Source organism: Syngnathus leptorhynchus, chromosome 14, assembly GCF_054491065.1.
Source record: "Syngnathus leptorhynchus isolate UIUO chromosome 14, UIUO_Slep, whole genome shotgun sequence".
Classification (NCBI taxonomy): Eukaryota; Metazoa; Chordata; class Actinopteri; order Syngnathiformes; family Syngnathidae; genus Syngnathus; species Syngnathus leptorhynchus.
The window spans coordinates 7,620,772-7,635,448 of record NC_141208.1 but is presented as its reverse complement, the minus strand read 5'-3'; the positions used below and the strand labels follow the sequence as shown (position 1 = coordinate 7,635,448).

Here is a 14,677-nt window from a genome sequence, read left to right as displayed (position 1 = left end):
TCATAGCAACTTTTTTTACACTTACCACAAGCAACCACATGAGGGCACTCAAAAACTAGGAAAGTAAGAAACAGGATCAGGTTTATACATTTATGGGGACAGAGAGACCCTTAAAACTTGATGCCCTAAAAGTCAGAAAATACTCAGAGGGTTATATGGGAAAAATTTTGTTTTACAAGACCTTATTCAGTGATACTTTTGCACAATGTCTAAATATCTAGTGTTTTTATCATTTTCTTTGACTTTTATGTTATGCCGTTGTAGAAATGAAAACAAAGGAAATATGTGATTATGTCCATACTATACAACCAAAATGTGCTTTTGTTAGAATTTGTCAAAATGTCACAAGGTAACATCAAAAACTATACACTTGTGCATGAGTCATAAGTGAGTACATAATTTATTCTCCCTCAGTTTTGATACACAGTTTTATTCTTGTATGACATTTAAGAACGTTAAAATGCTACTTATGGCTGAGTTTAGGAGAATTTAATAAAGTTTTACATGGCAACAATTTGCCTCATTGTTTTCAATGTGTGAATGGATGAAAAGGTCAATCAACAAACACCCAGAAACTAATTGTTCAAACTTTGATGTTCCTCTATGCACAGGTCTTCTCTGACCTTGACATTGAGGACTCACTCCAAACAAAACAGCTGTTTATTTTTTGAGGATTTGTGCAGCACATGTGACTGATATTTATAAACCTTTGATATCATTCCTGACCACGGTTCTGCAACATAGACACAGTACAGACACTCATTGTGTGTACTGGAGAGAATTCACTTATCAATGGCATTTACACCTGATAGCAGCGGGGCAGATATGAAGTCATTCTTCGAGTAGTTGAGCCGAACCATGAAAAGACAGTCATGGGCAGTGCAAAACAACAGCTGACATCTTGTTATATACACACACACACGAGTGCGCGGGTGGCGTGCAATGAGCCTCATGACTGCATGGTGTGGCACTACTCCTCTGAAGAAGATATAAAAAATGTGAACCCAAATATAGAAGATTAGCCTCTGCTTCAATTTTGACCTTCATTGAAAAAAATGTTTCAAATAAATTTGGACAGCTGTCTTTCTGTTTTTTTCTCAATGTGAATATGGGACAATTGTTTACATGTCGTACAGGTTTACAATATCAGTGCTGGGAAAATTGTCAAGTAGCAGCATTATGTTTTTGCACAGCTTATAGATATTATTTTCCACAGTCTATATATATCTCTCTCTATATATATAGAGATATATATATACTTTTTTTAATTTAAGATTATGTAAATACAAAGAGAACTTGTTTATGAACAATAAATAAATAATAAATGAGAAGTCAAATGTAAAACTTTTATTAATTAATATTAACAGTAATATTAATGTACTATTGTTTCTTAAAATATGTTATAATATTCGTCTCACTTTGCCCAGCCACCCACAAGGAGAAGCAGATGGACTGTCGCAGCTGTCGAGCTTCAGTGTGGTTGTCAGTGCAAAGGTTAGTGCTATTATTACACGCACTTGATTATAATAATACAACATTTGTATGACATGTTTCATTTATGTATGCTTTCTTCTTATGCTTGTACGTCAAATGAGATATAACCTCCAATCAGGTTACTTTGACCTTTCTGTGATTTTCAAACCCTATGAATGATTATATTCATATTATTGTTGGGAATCTTCATCTACGAACTATCAAGTTTGATTTCTCTGCAGTCTCTGCAACAGCCGTTACACAGCGAGTGAATCATAGGAAATTATTGTATGAAGTCAGCGAAGACGGACAAGCAGCTCATGTTACTGTTGCAGTTCAAACTGTTCTCAGACACTCTATACTACTGCGAGTCAGACCTTCTCACCGGCACTTGGGAATTTCACGGCTGGATTTAACTTCATGCACATATTTGGAGCCACAAACAGGTGGCTCGTTCAACTTCCTGCACAGTGGCGACCAACTGCACGGCAGCTTCGAATCTTCAGGATCTGGGCAAGATCTTCAACCAATTAGGATTGTATCTTAACTATTTTTACTATGCAAGTATTTAGTTTCTTGCATCAAGGGAATAGCTGGGATTCACATCTTGCGTGACTTGCTGAACAAGACTGTGAAGAATTTTATTCAAGACCATAACAGGCAATTACTTGTGTCTCAGTGAGAGATTTATTTGGAGGTAGAGATGATCCTGAACACAGTTCTGGTGTTCCTGACGGACTTGGTCGCCCACTTGCTGGGAAACAATTATTTCCGTCGACACTTCCATCTTGTGTTGTCTGCCACGGTGATGTTTGGCCCAGTGTTGAGTTTCTGGGTGTCCCAGCACAGCATCTTTGCCAAGAGAAGCCACTTCCTTTACAGGTGAGGCTGCTTCCTGTCTTCTTTGGCGTGATGCTTAGGGTGAGAAGGATGCTGTGACTTTACTGTATTAACACCAACACTTGTATTATTTTCACTTTTAATCGTGTTAGAGGAATTACAGAAAACTGGTGTACGCAATTTGCCACCAATCATCTACTGTAGATTAATATTTACATCTATTAACATTTTAGAGTCTTCACTGAACCTAAAATGCATGTTTTTGGAATGTGAAACCCGAATCTTAAAACTGTGAGGAACACATACAAACCACTGGTCCGCAATAGAGACTACTTCATTAGAATCTTGGTTGTTGATTGATTGATTGATTGATTGATTGATTGATTGATTGATTGATTGATTGCATTTTTCCAGGATGTTTTTGCGATCTGGTTGGGGATGGACGTGCATCTTCGTCGGCTCTTTTGTCTTCCTTCTGTCCTTCTCCTCCCGTCGTTCCCTCTCACTGTCACTCCGTCATCTGTCTCGACTTGGAGTGGCCGGTGGACTGTGGTTCGTCTTCTGCAAACTTCTCGGCGTTCTCGAAAATGCTACAGGAAGCTGTTATGAGACCCTACCGGGCAGCACGGAGGACGACAGTCAGTCTCTCTTGGTGTTGCGAGAAGGTGAAAGTAAGACAGAATGCCTCAAAGCTGGAATGCTATGGAGAGGATATGAAGTTTCAGAGGATGTTTTCCTCCTGTGTCTCTGCTGCCTATTGCTTGCTGAAGAAACAGCAGTGTTTGGACCTTACCTGAACCGAGGTGGATTTTCTGATGCCCCACTTAGGATCCTTTTCCTGTTCTGTGTTCTCCTGCTCAGCCTTTGGCTCTTCCTGCTTCTCTGTCTCCTCGCCTACTTCCCCCAGTTCCCCACTCAGCTATTAGGAGGGGCTCTTGGTTGTTTGAGTTGGAGGGGATTGTATCAAGGGTGGTACCGTCAGGTTCCCTGCTGGTACTGCCCTGGGAGACCTGGATTTGGACTTCTCAAAAACCAAGACTGAAGTGGAACAATCTGAGTAATTGCACAAGTGTAAGCCTGGGGTGAAAGGATTCCACCCTAAGGTCATCATGTCTCGGAGGTCTATCGGCATTTCACTTGGTTGGTCATGATTACACAGATGGGCAAAAACCCAGTTCCTCTGTACATCAATTTTTTTTAGCTCTCGTCCCACGTCCTCAAAATCGGCATTCGTTAGTAACGGACAGAGGGACATTTCGTCACAGGGTCAGAATGCCCACCTCCATAATTAGGGTGTTGTGCAATGTCAAATGAGATGCAAAATTTAACAGTACATCAAATGCCCCCTCTCTCCTTTTATATCATATAGTGCAGGTGTAAGAGTGTCAAGTGTGAATTAATATAAACCTAAGCAAAGTATTTATGTCAAGGAAAAGGGGTTGTTGAATGTGTAAAATGAAATAAATCCCAATTTGTCCACTTTGCATCAATAGTTGATGTGTCCTATTTTGTAGAGCATATCAAAATATAATTTGGGTCTACTATTACATTCATACCTTGCAATCCATTTTACCATTTCTATTTAAAATGACCAAGCCTTGAGACCCTTTTGAAAGTGTTTTATTGCTCAAACAGTTTCAGAAAAGATATACCTATATGTACAAAATTCTCATTCCAATCAACATTTAGAGATGCTGCTGTGACATCCATCTTTAAAAACAGGAATGTTGCATTAACACAACAAAAATGTTTGGTTTAAAAATCACTCCGGCATTCATATAACATCCCCTTGATTTAACCATTGCCTAAAACACAGGTGTCAAACTCAAGGCTCGGGGGCCATATACGGTCCCGCCACATCATTTTATGTCGCCCGTGAAGACAAATTGTACATCAAATTCGTGTCATTACTAGAATTGCAAATTGTTCTCACTTTTAATAATATCTTCTTTTTAAATATTTGACCAGTTTTTACTCAAATGATTTGAAAACGAGTTATTTGTCAGTTTGTTTTGTAACTTTTATACATATAATGAGGTGCTGATACATTTATTTGGGTTGCCAATCATAATGTCCCTCCGAAAGAAGCTATGACTCCAATGCGGCCCGCGAAAAAAACGAGTTTGACACCCCTGATCTAAAAGTTCCTTCATGAAAGCCTGAAAGAATAATCCTATGTATACATGAATGATGTATCATCCAGGAGTGAATATCCAAGGCTTAATGGGATCATTACACATTTTCTACAATGACCATCGACATGAATCAATGCAACTTTTGTTGTACTTGGGTGTTTGATGTGCACTGCTACAACAAATGTGAAGATCAGACAGGGTTCCCAAACTACCCACGCAACGCACACTGTGGCGTGAGGGGTCATGTCACTCCTTATAGTGAGACTCTGAATCTTACCAACATGGTAAACAATAAAATCAAAGTAGACTCATACTGTTGATGGTGACACTTTGGAGTTGACAGATGAAAACACAACAAAGGGGAAACAAGGACTAATTGACTTTCAAACAAGTAAGGTTGACATCCCTGGTATAGCAGATTCAAAGGAGTCCAGTGGCTCCCAGTGACTATCCATCAAGGCATCAAAGAACTCCTCGCTGCGCTGGATAAAATCTGCGTTCCACTGGTCAACGTCACATTCTTGGAATGGAACTGTAAAACACCAAAGAATAAGCACCATAGCAGAGTGAAATGAAACTAGAGGCACTTTCTGTGAATACCAAATGTTACCCTAAAAACCAGATTATTTTTTTTTTTGCCAGGGCCATAAAAGGACTAGACTGATAAATAGGAGGCGCTGAGAAAATAATTTATACATTTTCAGAATTCAAAACAGATGCCCTAATTCCTCCTCAAAATAGACCGTTTGACAACTTTGCTCTAATGTGTTTTGTCATGCCTTTGGAGATCCGTCAATTAAAGTCAAATTAGAAGGATGGCACACATCCGACAGCCGACAAAGACTCTTCCACGCATAGGCACGCACTCTACGGCAGCCAAAACCTCAGAAGGTCAAGCATGTTAAGAAAGCTTTAGCAAGAAGACAAGGAAACATAACTGATCTTTGGAGTAGTTTGAATTGAAATGGGGATGTTTTCAGTGTAAGTGTAAAAAAGTTCATGTCTCCTTTCAAGAGTTGCAGACTACAATAATTTGCATGCCTCAGGGGTTCATCTGAAAGGGCCAATTGATACATTGCACAAAGTGAGAGATGCAAGTGTCTGTGTTACCTTCTGTATTATCCTCACCATCTCCGGTCTCTTCTTGACTCTGCTGAGGACCAATGAACATACAGACTATGATTATGTAAAGTCATGAACAGCAATATTGGCAAGAGAATCAAAGAGCGTGATTTTAGCGGCTCTATTCCAAAAATGCAATATTATTCAGACTGCCATATTTCCGTGGACTGGAGGTGCATAGACTATATTATCGTTTAAAAAGATTGCCTTGCCCTTTAACTTTTGTGTGCTGTATATTTAATTTGACCCATTCTACTTTCCTACTAAAGTTTAATGTCGGTCGTAATGATGATACTGGGAAGAGCCGAGTCGTTTTTGAGGTGGTATTTTGTGTAAAAAGTTGGAGAACTACTGCAGAGACCATATTCTTGTAACCGAAAACTATGCAAATACTTTGATGGTGTTAACCAGTAATTTAAGCAGCAGGATCACAAAACCTCACATACCTGCACGTTTCCTGTCACATCAGAAGATGGGGGTGGCAAACCCGTGGGAGGTGGTGGTACCGTGTGGCTGGGTGGTGGGTATCCGTAGGGGCCATAGTTGTAGCTGTAGCCACTGTTGTAGCCGCTATTGTATGCCGTATTATTATAGCCAGTGTTGTAGCTGCCATTGTTGTAGTTGTACTGATCGTAGCTGCCCCATTGAGAGTAGTAGCTTTGACCCCCGCCATTGGTGTTTCCAAAGTAATTGGTTGGCGGCTGGCTGTAGTTAGTCTGATAATTCTGACTTGAGCCCACCCAGGTGGTTGTCTTCTGGCTAGAGAACAAACAGTTAAAAAATAATGTTAATTTTCAAGAAAGAATTCTTAATCATTGGTGTCCTAAATAAAAGATTGACACTGCATGCATTTTGCCATATGACTATTTATGAAATCGTTTTTCTCCACATCCTCAATATATAGGCCTAGTCAAAATGAGGACAGCACAGTGAGCTTCGTGGTTAGCATGTCTGCCTCACAGTTCTGTGGTTCACGGTTAGAATCTTGGCTCTGGCCTTTCTGTGGGAAACTTGCATATTCTCTTCATGCTTGTGTGAGGTTTTTTGCGGCTACCTCCCATGTTCCAAAAACATGGCTACTGACACACTGCAAATTTTGGATGTGATGTCTTTAGTGTGAGCGTTCACATAATGTGACCTCCGTCTGTCTGCTGTGCATCTCCAAAGTGTCCCGCGTGCACTGAAGAGACAACGACACTCACAACGTATTGTTTACATAGGTAAATGTAGTCCAGCATGTATGGAGAGAAGAGCATGTAAAGAAAAAGTTAAAATGCAAACAACATGACTTGAGTATCTTAACCCTAGATTAATACCCCTTTCTAAAGGTCAAAGGCCATGCGTTTCGATATAATAGCGTTTACACACAGTGGAGTACTTTGATGAATACGATGGAGTATTGGAGTGCATGAGTATTTACATGTCAAATGATTAGCTTACCTCTTTGCCACAGCAAGGCTGAGTCGGAGTGCCTTCCCCGCAAGCACAATGCCCTGGCATTCCTCGATTGCCTTCTGCTGTTCATTTTCATCTCCAAACTTGACAAAGCCATAACCTCTGCAAGCAAACAACAGTCAGAACTCCTCTCAATCCCCCTCGACATTTGATACTTTTTAATTGAAAAGCAGCTAATATTGAGAACAGTATATAGATGGGTATTATTATAGTAGAACTGAAACTTGTGGTTTTACTTTTAACATGAAGTAGAATCACTTCAATTGTGAGTTGCTCTTGCTTAGCCTATATGGGGAAAACAATAGTTTTAGCATAAGACAAGAAAACATTTCTTCAGGCTTCTAGTGAAAATGTCATCAAGGTCCCTTGTGTTGTTATCCAGAAGCTACTAAACAGAAACAAAAAATATTGTAAATCACTAAGAAAGCTTTGCAATTACACTGACCTACTGTGTAAAATCAGTCTACACCAGTGATTCTCAAAGTGGGGTATGCATACCAGCTCTTTCTGGTGGATGGTATGCTAAATAATTTTCAAATGCACTCCAACATCATGGTGGTACTTGCCAAATATGTGCAAAATATTTTTGGGTGGTACTTGTAAAAAGTTTGAGAACCACTGGTATATACCACATCCAAGTACAGATTTTATAGAAATGGAGTTGCAGTTGGGTCCTACTGTGAGTTGACATACTTGGAGTAGCCATATTGGTCTGTGACGACTTTGGCTCCCTTGCAGGAGGGAAAGTCCTTAAAGACATGGTGGAGCTGGTCATCATCCACCTCAGAGGATAAATCTCCAACAAACACTGAGAACTCTGGCCTTGGGGAAGTAGAAGAAAAGACAGATCACGCATTCTTATGGATTGATATCCATCGCAAAAAAGATTTTAGGTGTTTAGTTTTTTATGTACTTTGTAAAAGCTGACAACCTATTTGAACTACCTATTTTCAGGAAATATCCAACAAAATGAATCAATCAACAAGAAAAGGACACAAGTGGTCAGATTTCTCAAACGTACCCTGTCTCTTGTCGTTTCCCATAGGTGGCAAAGTTTAGCTTAAACTTCCGAGGCTGCAAAAGGGAAAAGAGAACACACACTAAGCAAACCAGAATCTCTCAAAAATCCTGTAGTATAGCACTAATATTGCTGGGAATAAAGAGAGATGTTATTATGGTTATTTGTGTTTACATACCTCCTCCACCTAGACCAGCCTTTAGCCCATTCCTCTGTTAGTTGCTACCAGAGACTCTATTCACCAGCTTCAAACAGTTCATTCATGTACAAGCAGCCTCTTAGCAGCAGGTAGAGGGCAGTGGACAGCGGAACCCAGAAGCATGGCCCATCTCACAGGACCAACAATAATTTGGTAGCAGTCCTTTCATGCACCACTAGACGCTATGTTTTTTCATATACCATGTGATTTACGGTTCAATCAAATATACTCACTACGTTGTGAACATATGTCAACAAAGCAAAATGCATACATGCTACACCATGTGTTCTATTTGCCTGCAGAAAAGGGAAAAAAACCCTTCTGTACTACAGGCTCTAAACTGAAATCAAATCTATTTACAAAGCAAAACCACAATACAGAGACTTTTCTACTAGGGCTACAACTAACAATTATTTTAATAATGAATTCATCTGCAAATTAATCCACAAATCAGATTGGACAATGGAGTACAGTAATCCTAATAATATACAGATTATCACTGCGGAAAAGAGGAAAGTCAGTAGTATTCACACATACAATGGAGAAATGATGACATTCAGCAATTATTAAAGAAAAGAAATGTATACAACTTGCAATGAGGCCATACCGGGTTTGAGCCAGGAACCAGTTTTCCATTTAGTCTTTGAACACAGCGGTCGACACTTTCTTCGTCTGCCATCTCCACAAAGCAGTAACCTGCAGAACCACTAAACAGCACAACACAAACGTTAGAGAAAGGTGGAAAAATGTCATATGCTGAGACAATATGGACCTCTACACTAGATTTCAGCAAAGCTCAAGGGAGAAACCTGCTACAGCAAAGCCACAGATGTAAGTACTGTTATGTGTTTGGGGCCCTCTGGTGGGATGTGACAGAGTCACTGCTTAAGTGCAACTCATTTCACTTTTAAATTAAGTACATGTGCATAAATAACTATTTGTTTGGACGTATTTTATTTGTAAAACAAAACTCTTACACTGAATCGTGCATATTACCTTACAGGGTGCTATTAAATATCTATCTTTTTTATGAATATAGCTTTAGTTTTGTTTTGATGGACACTTGAGGTATTGATTGTAACGTTGATCATGATGGTAATACTTGGTGAGCTAGTATTTTGGTAGGTTAAATATGTGGTTCAGAACTATTGCCATAAGAAATACTGTAACACAAATCTTTGAATATAGCCTACCCTGTTAACTTGTGAGTGATTATTTTTACTCCAAGCGGTGATTCCCCCATTGCAGTGAAGGCCTGTTGGACGAAGCTCTCATCCATGTACGGGTCCAACTATAGAAATGGGTGGGAAAAATATATATAACAGCCGTATGCTACATCAATCCTTACGTCATGCAAACAACCATTTTAGTTAACATTACAAAACATATAGAAATTTAGAATTGGCATAGCAAATGGTTCGAGCTACGCATCGAGATGAAGTACAGGTAAGTGAATAAGTGTTTATTATAAGTGATTCATTTAATTTTAGTGATTGATCTCATACACAGAGTAAAATATTACAATTTAACAAGACTGTGTAATGTCAAATACACATTCGCCAGTGTCATGTTCGGAACTCGCTAAATTTAAAACTAGGCTAATGCTACAAACTGAAAAGACTTCAAGCATACATCACCCATCCAGAGACTCGTTTGTCTGTTAAACATCTTGTGAAATGAAGTTGACGTCCAAAAGCTTGATTTTGAACTCGATCGAGGGTTTATTTCTGCTGAAGGCTTCTTCGGTGTTTTTGGTCTTGTCCTGAGTGTTGTTAGTTACCTAAATGTTGAACAGAGGCTATGATGTACCGAAGTAAAATTCCTTGTTTGGTACGCTCTTCTTCGTTTACGTCTTCTTCTTCTCCTTCGTTTTCTTCTAATCGACTTCTAAAATAGACACTGCCACCCGTAGTATTGGAGCGGAACAGCACCAACTACAGTTTTTATTGATTATTATGACGCAGCCGTCAACTCAAAAACTATATTTTCAAAACAGTTAACACAGAGGGCTAAACACATGCCAAAGAGGTTAAAATGACACATTTTGTATGCAAAAGGCTATACCTGTGCCAATATATTTAAAATATGGAGCAAAAGCAAATGTTGCCTTCAAAAAAATCTAACTTTGACTCAAAAGTGTATAAGCACCTCCAATCAATCATTACACAATGGGCAACAAAATACAGCACTCATGTGAATCACTGCACAATTCCTTATCATTGCAACCTATGACTGTACGTAGCTTACATGCCAGTCCCGCTTGTAGTCAAATTTGCCCTCTTGCAAAAAAAAAAAATGCATTCAGAATCAGATATGCTTTGATATATCTGATATTTTAATTTATTGCTATATCCCAGTTTCTTCAAACAAGTCAAAGCAATCAATACACACTGTGATAAGATTGACGGGCTACACACCTACCGCTGAGGAAAGTAGGTCATGTTAGGAAACCAAGCCATGTTTGTCACAGTAGGGGGCTTGGATTAAGTGCTCAGGTGACACAAAGACCTATGGTTGTTCAGCAAATATGCTCGAAAAATATTTCCAATCAATAAGATTTCTTAATTAGACTAACTTGAATGGATATTATATTTTTGTTTGTTTGTTTAGATGTCATTGTTTAGAATTAAATTTCACATACAAAGCTCCTTTAAAAGAAATCAAGGAAGAGGTGAGTGTGAGAGAAAGGGAGGAGCTCTCAGGTTGGATTGGTAGAGAGGGTTATTGGTGACGTTTAGGTCAATGAGAGAAGCAGTGGGAATTAAAAAAAACAAAAAACATTTGCAAATGAGAATGGCCGTCCAGCTCTATATGACAACATATAGGGAGCAGTTTGCCTCTCCTGGGAAAGTGGAACGAATCCAACTTCAACCAACTTCTGCCCACAGAAGAAACAACCCGCACCCTCAACCGGTAAGAGGCTGAACAGATCATTTCACAATAAAGGACTATAACATTGCTCAAGAATTTAATACAATTTCAATTAACTAGTTACTCAATAAAATTGTGAGAAACTGTGTAAATCTGTTTCAATGCTGTCTCATTTTATTATTATGTAATAAACATAATGAAAAGAACAATATCTATTGAGTCAAAATTTCAAATATATTCTACTCTCCTGAAGCAGTAGACATGTTTACAGTAATGCAAGTATAATGATGTGTATATCTTTGATATATTTATTAAAAACTATCAATTGAAAAATAACTTTTACACACAGTGGAAAAGTCCTATTACTACTAAGTTGTCTCAGGTTGAAATATTGAATTTCCATATAGTTCAATGAGTGTTTTTGCAATGGGTTAAAATTCTAGTCTCTGTATAATGTATATGACTTGGATATTTATTGCTCCTTTATTTATGCTGTTGCCTTGGCAGGACTTTCTTTTCCCCCGGCTTTTTAAAAAGCAGAACAAACAGTCACACAAACCACTTACACCTTCACCCCCTGTGAAGCCTGGCTGTCAACCATTCCCCCCCGTCACACGACTGTCATTCTATAGCCCAGTAAGAACTTGTCCTGTCAGCCCTAACAGGATTGTGGGCTCAAGCAAAACACAGCACATGCAAGCCATAAACCCATCTGCAGTTCAAGAGCTGCCATCTATTGCCCGGCAGCCGAAACTATCATATACCACTCCCAACTGTGTCCAGCTGAAGAAAACATCAAGGTATTTTTTTTTTTCATTATTATCTATGGTTTTGAGGGTGACCTAGATATGACATTTGACACAAACAACAACAACAAACACACAAACATAATTTGTGCATCCAAACTAAAATTGATCAAGCTATCAGAACACTTTTGGAGGGAAGTATGTTTCTATCCAATATCACCATTTTGACTAACATTAAAATACAGTCATACTTGGAAAGGGCTTTCATCCCTAGTCAGTCTGAGGAAAATAAAAAGTTATAGTCCAACAGATGAAAAACCCGATTTGATTGAAAAGGTGGAGTGCATATCAGTTTCTCTACCATTACATCATCTCCATTAAAGTTTTTTGTATTGGATCTCATTTTCTTGCAGATACCCCAATGGAGACGTTGAATTTGTGACCAGGTGGTTGACAGTGAATTGTAAACACCTTTTTTTATTGGTTTATCAACAGTGGGTGCGCCAGCTGTTTCCATGTGGTGAAGGCCTACCAAGCCAGTCACTATGTAATACACCCGCAGTTTCTATCTGAATGCCGCCATTAGGACGATCTTCAGGAAATACTTGATGAGTGGAGCATCCTAAGAAATATTTTATCACTTTTTTTTCATGCAATAACAGTATACAGTGTTGTTGGCTGCACAACAGAATATTTAACTTTGTTGCTAAATATGCAGTTAGAAATTGCACTTTGCACTTATGTCCAAATGTCTTATGTCTAATTTTTACTTTTAAAAATGACAATATGAGATCGTGTCAGATTGTGTCTACTTCAAAAAGCAAATTTTCCTGTTATATAATGGACAATAATCACATACTAAATTAAACCATAAACTCTGCAGAGAAATGTTTTTTCATCTTCTTAACTTTTGTATTCAGCTTTTAGTATTTGTGGTATTTTCACCTTCAGTGTTCTGTTTGACTCTGTAATTGATGATTAATGTGGAAATAAAGAGAAATGTTTAAAGGTTAGTGTACATTGTTTCTACCGAGCTGCTTTAAAATGAACTCCAGATCAGAAGAATGAATACATGTGTACACTAAACAAGAGTGTAAAAACACCACCATTTTAAAGTTGTCATTTTGTTTAAATTTTATTTCTATGCCTCAGTGCAAGGTAATGCTAACAAATTCAAACGTAAAAAAAAAAAAAAGAATTCAACCATCTGTACGAAATTGTGACATTCATCGATGCAATTTTCCCACGAAGATGTACAAAAGCAGATGTGGACTTGTCGAGAATATCCTTTTCCATCTTCTTCTCGTATGCATCTATGAGCAAAGCAGTCTAGTTAGCAAAACAGGATATATGATTAGTCAACAAGAGGTTCCAGAGAAAGCCAACGACTAGTACTGGGTTATTATGACGCTATTAATCAATATCAGAACATGATCTGAATGATGTTTCGCCCATGAGAAAGATATGAGGTGACTTGTACCACACGTGTCACTCTGGAATACAAGTATAATTTGTGCACAGTCCTAAACACATACAGTAAGAGATATACAGCATTGAGTACTGTTATAACATATACTTTTATAGTGACAGCCAATTTGGCCGTGATCTCTTGTCAGTTCCTAAAATCGTCCTACACATACTTCACGTGATATGAACGTTATCATGATGCTCATTGTAAACTCTGTAAAGAGTCAAACACCCACCTTCCACCAAGGTGATACTGGAAGTCATAGAAAAATGTTCAGCCAATGAAGTTCATGACAACGAGATGCAGAACAGTGTGGGCAAACAGAAAGTCAGCAAACGCTCTCTCTGGTGAGATGGACAAGAAGTCTCCCTTGTTGTGAGGGTTGATCTGGATACGAAGACACACTTGAGAGACAAAAGACATACACAGTATTAATGAGTTGTGTTATATATTCTCTGCAAATAAATTAAGAACATTAATTGAAACAATTGTTTGCATAATCAATTACATGCTAACTCCCCTCCTATTATATTTCTGCATAATTTGTCAGGTACCAAAAAAACAAGGGGCGGACCGAGCTTTTCATTGCCGTAAAAATGGCGACTATCGATAAACTGGGTTAAGTTCGATTAAAAAAAAAAAAAGCCATTCAGTGCTGGATAAACTATTTGATGAAAGTTTACCTGCAAGAATGAAAGAGCCAACGCATGAGATGAAGCCAGAAAGAAAACTGTTGAAGGGGAATGTTCCAACGAGCAGACAGTAAAGAAACTGCAGCGCTCCCGTCAGCATGATGTACAACAAATATGCATCCACCACTTTCAATTTATTGGGCGTCGTCGAGGTATATTCTTCAAGAAACCGAGAAATGACTGATAAAACTGAAGCCGACATTGTTGCGTTTCAATTATTTGGTCAAGTGCGCTCGTCAATTGCAGTGCAAATGATGCAGTTACGCTACGTGTCCGTACAACACGGAAATGGTCATAGTGCAACAGTAAATATAATCCGGTCAAAACATTTAGTAGGAACCAAAGGACAACTATCAACGGCAGGATGCATTTGCTAGGTCGCGCCACAAAGATGGCGTCACAATGGAGTATTGATGTGCCACTCTTGACACATTTTAACAAAACTGTATTTTAACAACCCTCTTCTGTCAAAATGATATTGAACATTCAAAATAACAATTCCACACGCCTTTAAGGAGATCTGTATTGATCATTTGAATCTGCAGAATCTGAAGTATAATAAATGTGGTGGGTAGTGTTGCAGATTGCGGCATTACGGGAGGAAAGTTTGCTGGTGAGAAACGCCTCCATGATTTTAAAAGTGACTGTCGCGTGAGGG

General features: G+C 38.6%; 4 protein-coding genes across 5 annotated transcripts; 2 read left to right on the top strand and 2 right to left on the bottom strand.

Annotated features, from left to right (window-relative positions):
* Window positions 1-1,872: 1,872 nt before the first annotated feature.
* Window positions 1,873-3,772, top strand: fitm1l (fat storage inducing transmembrane protein 1, like). The gene is made up of 2 exons (XM_085930405.1): window positions 1,873-2,355; window positions 2,728-3,772. The coding sequence occupies exons 1-2, from the start codon at window positions 2,177-2,179 to the stop codon at window positions 3,353-3,355; spliced, it is 807 nt and encodes a 268-aa protein (XP_085786531.1). The 5' UTR covers window positions 1,873-2,176; the 3' UTR covers window positions 3,356-3,772.
* Window positions 3,773-3,923: 151 nt separating this feature from the next.
* trnau1apb (tRNA selenocysteine 1 associated protein 1b) lies at window positions 3,924-10,112 on the bottom strand. 2 transcript variants are annotated; one of them, XM_085930358.1, is made up of 9 exons: window positions 9,875-10,112; window positions 9,436-9,533; window positions 8,850-8,949; window positions 8,047-8,099; window positions 7,719-7,847; window positions 7,011-7,127; window positions 6,017-6,329; window positions 5,559-5,598; window positions 3,924-4,980 (listed from the first exon to the last, which is right to left on the bottom strand). In XM_085930358.1, exons 1-9 carry the CDS (start codon window positions 9,908-9,910, stop codon window positions 4,832-4,834), a joined length of 1,035 nt encoding a protein of 344 aa, XP_085786484.1. In that variant the 5' UTR covers window positions 9,911-10,112; the 3' UTR covers window positions 3,924-4,831. The 2 variants fall into 2 exon arrangements, with proteins under 2 accessions (XP_085786484.1, XP_085786483.1); XM_085930357.1 differs by having other exon boundaries at window positions 5,559-5,601; window positions 9,875-10,110.
* Window positions 9,534-12,837, top strand: LOC147046374 (uncharacterized). Its single transcript, XM_085930359.1, has 4 exons — window positions 9,534-9,688; window positions 11,048-11,155; window positions 11,621-11,913; window positions 12,355-12,837. The coding sequence occupies exons 1-4, from the start codon at window positions 9,656-9,658 to the stop codon at window positions 12,443-12,445; spliced, it is 525 nt and encodes a 174-aa protein (XP_085786485.1). The 5' UTR covers window positions 9,534-9,655; the 3' UTR covers window positions 12,446-12,837.
* A 130-nt stretch (window positions 12,838-12,967) lies between these two features.
* Window positions 12,968-14,328, bottom strand: dad1 (defender against cell death 1). The gene is made up of 3 exons (XM_085930360.1): window positions 14,011-14,328; window positions 13,563-13,731; window positions 12,968-13,172 (listed from the first exon to the last, which is right to left on the bottom strand). Exons 1-2 carry the CDS (start codon window positions 14,219-14,221, stop codon window positions 13,601-13,603), a joined length of 342 nt encoding a protein of 113 aa, XP_085786486.1. The 5' UTR covers window positions 14,222-14,328; the 3' UTR covers window positions 12,968-13,172; window positions 13,563-13,600.
* Between the last annotated feature and the right edge of the window lie 349 nt (window positions 14,329-14,677).

Excerpts from the sequence above, each read along its gene's own strand:
- fitm1l (XM_085930405.1), top strand. The coding sequence starts at position 2,177 with ATGATCCTGAACACAGTTCTGGTGTTCCTGACGGACTTGGTCGCCCAC. Across the intron at positions 2,356-2,727 it reads AGAAGCCACTTCCTTTACAG|GATGTTTTTGCGATCTGGTT; the intron begins GTGAGGCTGCTT and ends GCATTTTTCCAG.
- LOC147046374 (XM_085930359.1), top strand. The coding sequence starts at position 9,656 with ATGGTTCGAGCTACGCATCGAGATGAAGTACAG. Across the intron at positions 9,689-11,047 it reads CGCATCGAGATGAAGTACAG|CTCTATATGACAACATATAG; the intron begins GTAAGTGAATAA and ends ATGGCCGTCCAG. Across the intron at positions 11,156-11,620 it reads ACAACCCGCACCCTCAACCG|GACTTTCTTTTCCCCCGGCT; the intron begins GTAAGAGGCTGA and ends TTGCCTTGGCAG.
- trnau1apb (XM_085930357.1), bottom strand. The coding sequence starts at position 9,910 with ATGTTTAACAGACAAACGAGTCTCTGGATGGGTGAT. Across the intron at positions 7,848-8,046 it reads GGGAAACGACAAGAGACAGG|GCCAGAGTTCTCAGTGTTTG; the intron begins GTACGTTTGAGA and ends TACTTCCCCAAG. Across the intron at positions 5,602-6,016 it reads ATGTGACAGGAAACGTGCAG|CAGAGTCAAGAAGAGACCGG; the intron begins GTATGTGAGGTT and ends ATTGGTCCTCAG.
- dad1 (XM_085930360.1), bottom strand. The coding sequence starts at position 14,221 with ATGTCGGCTTCAGTTTTATCAGTCATTTCTCGGTTTCTTGAAGAATAT. Across the intron at positions 13,732-14,010 it reads TGGCTCTTTCATTCTTGCAG|TGTGTCTTCGTATCCAGATC; the intron begins GTAAACTTTCAT and ends TTGTCTCTCAAG.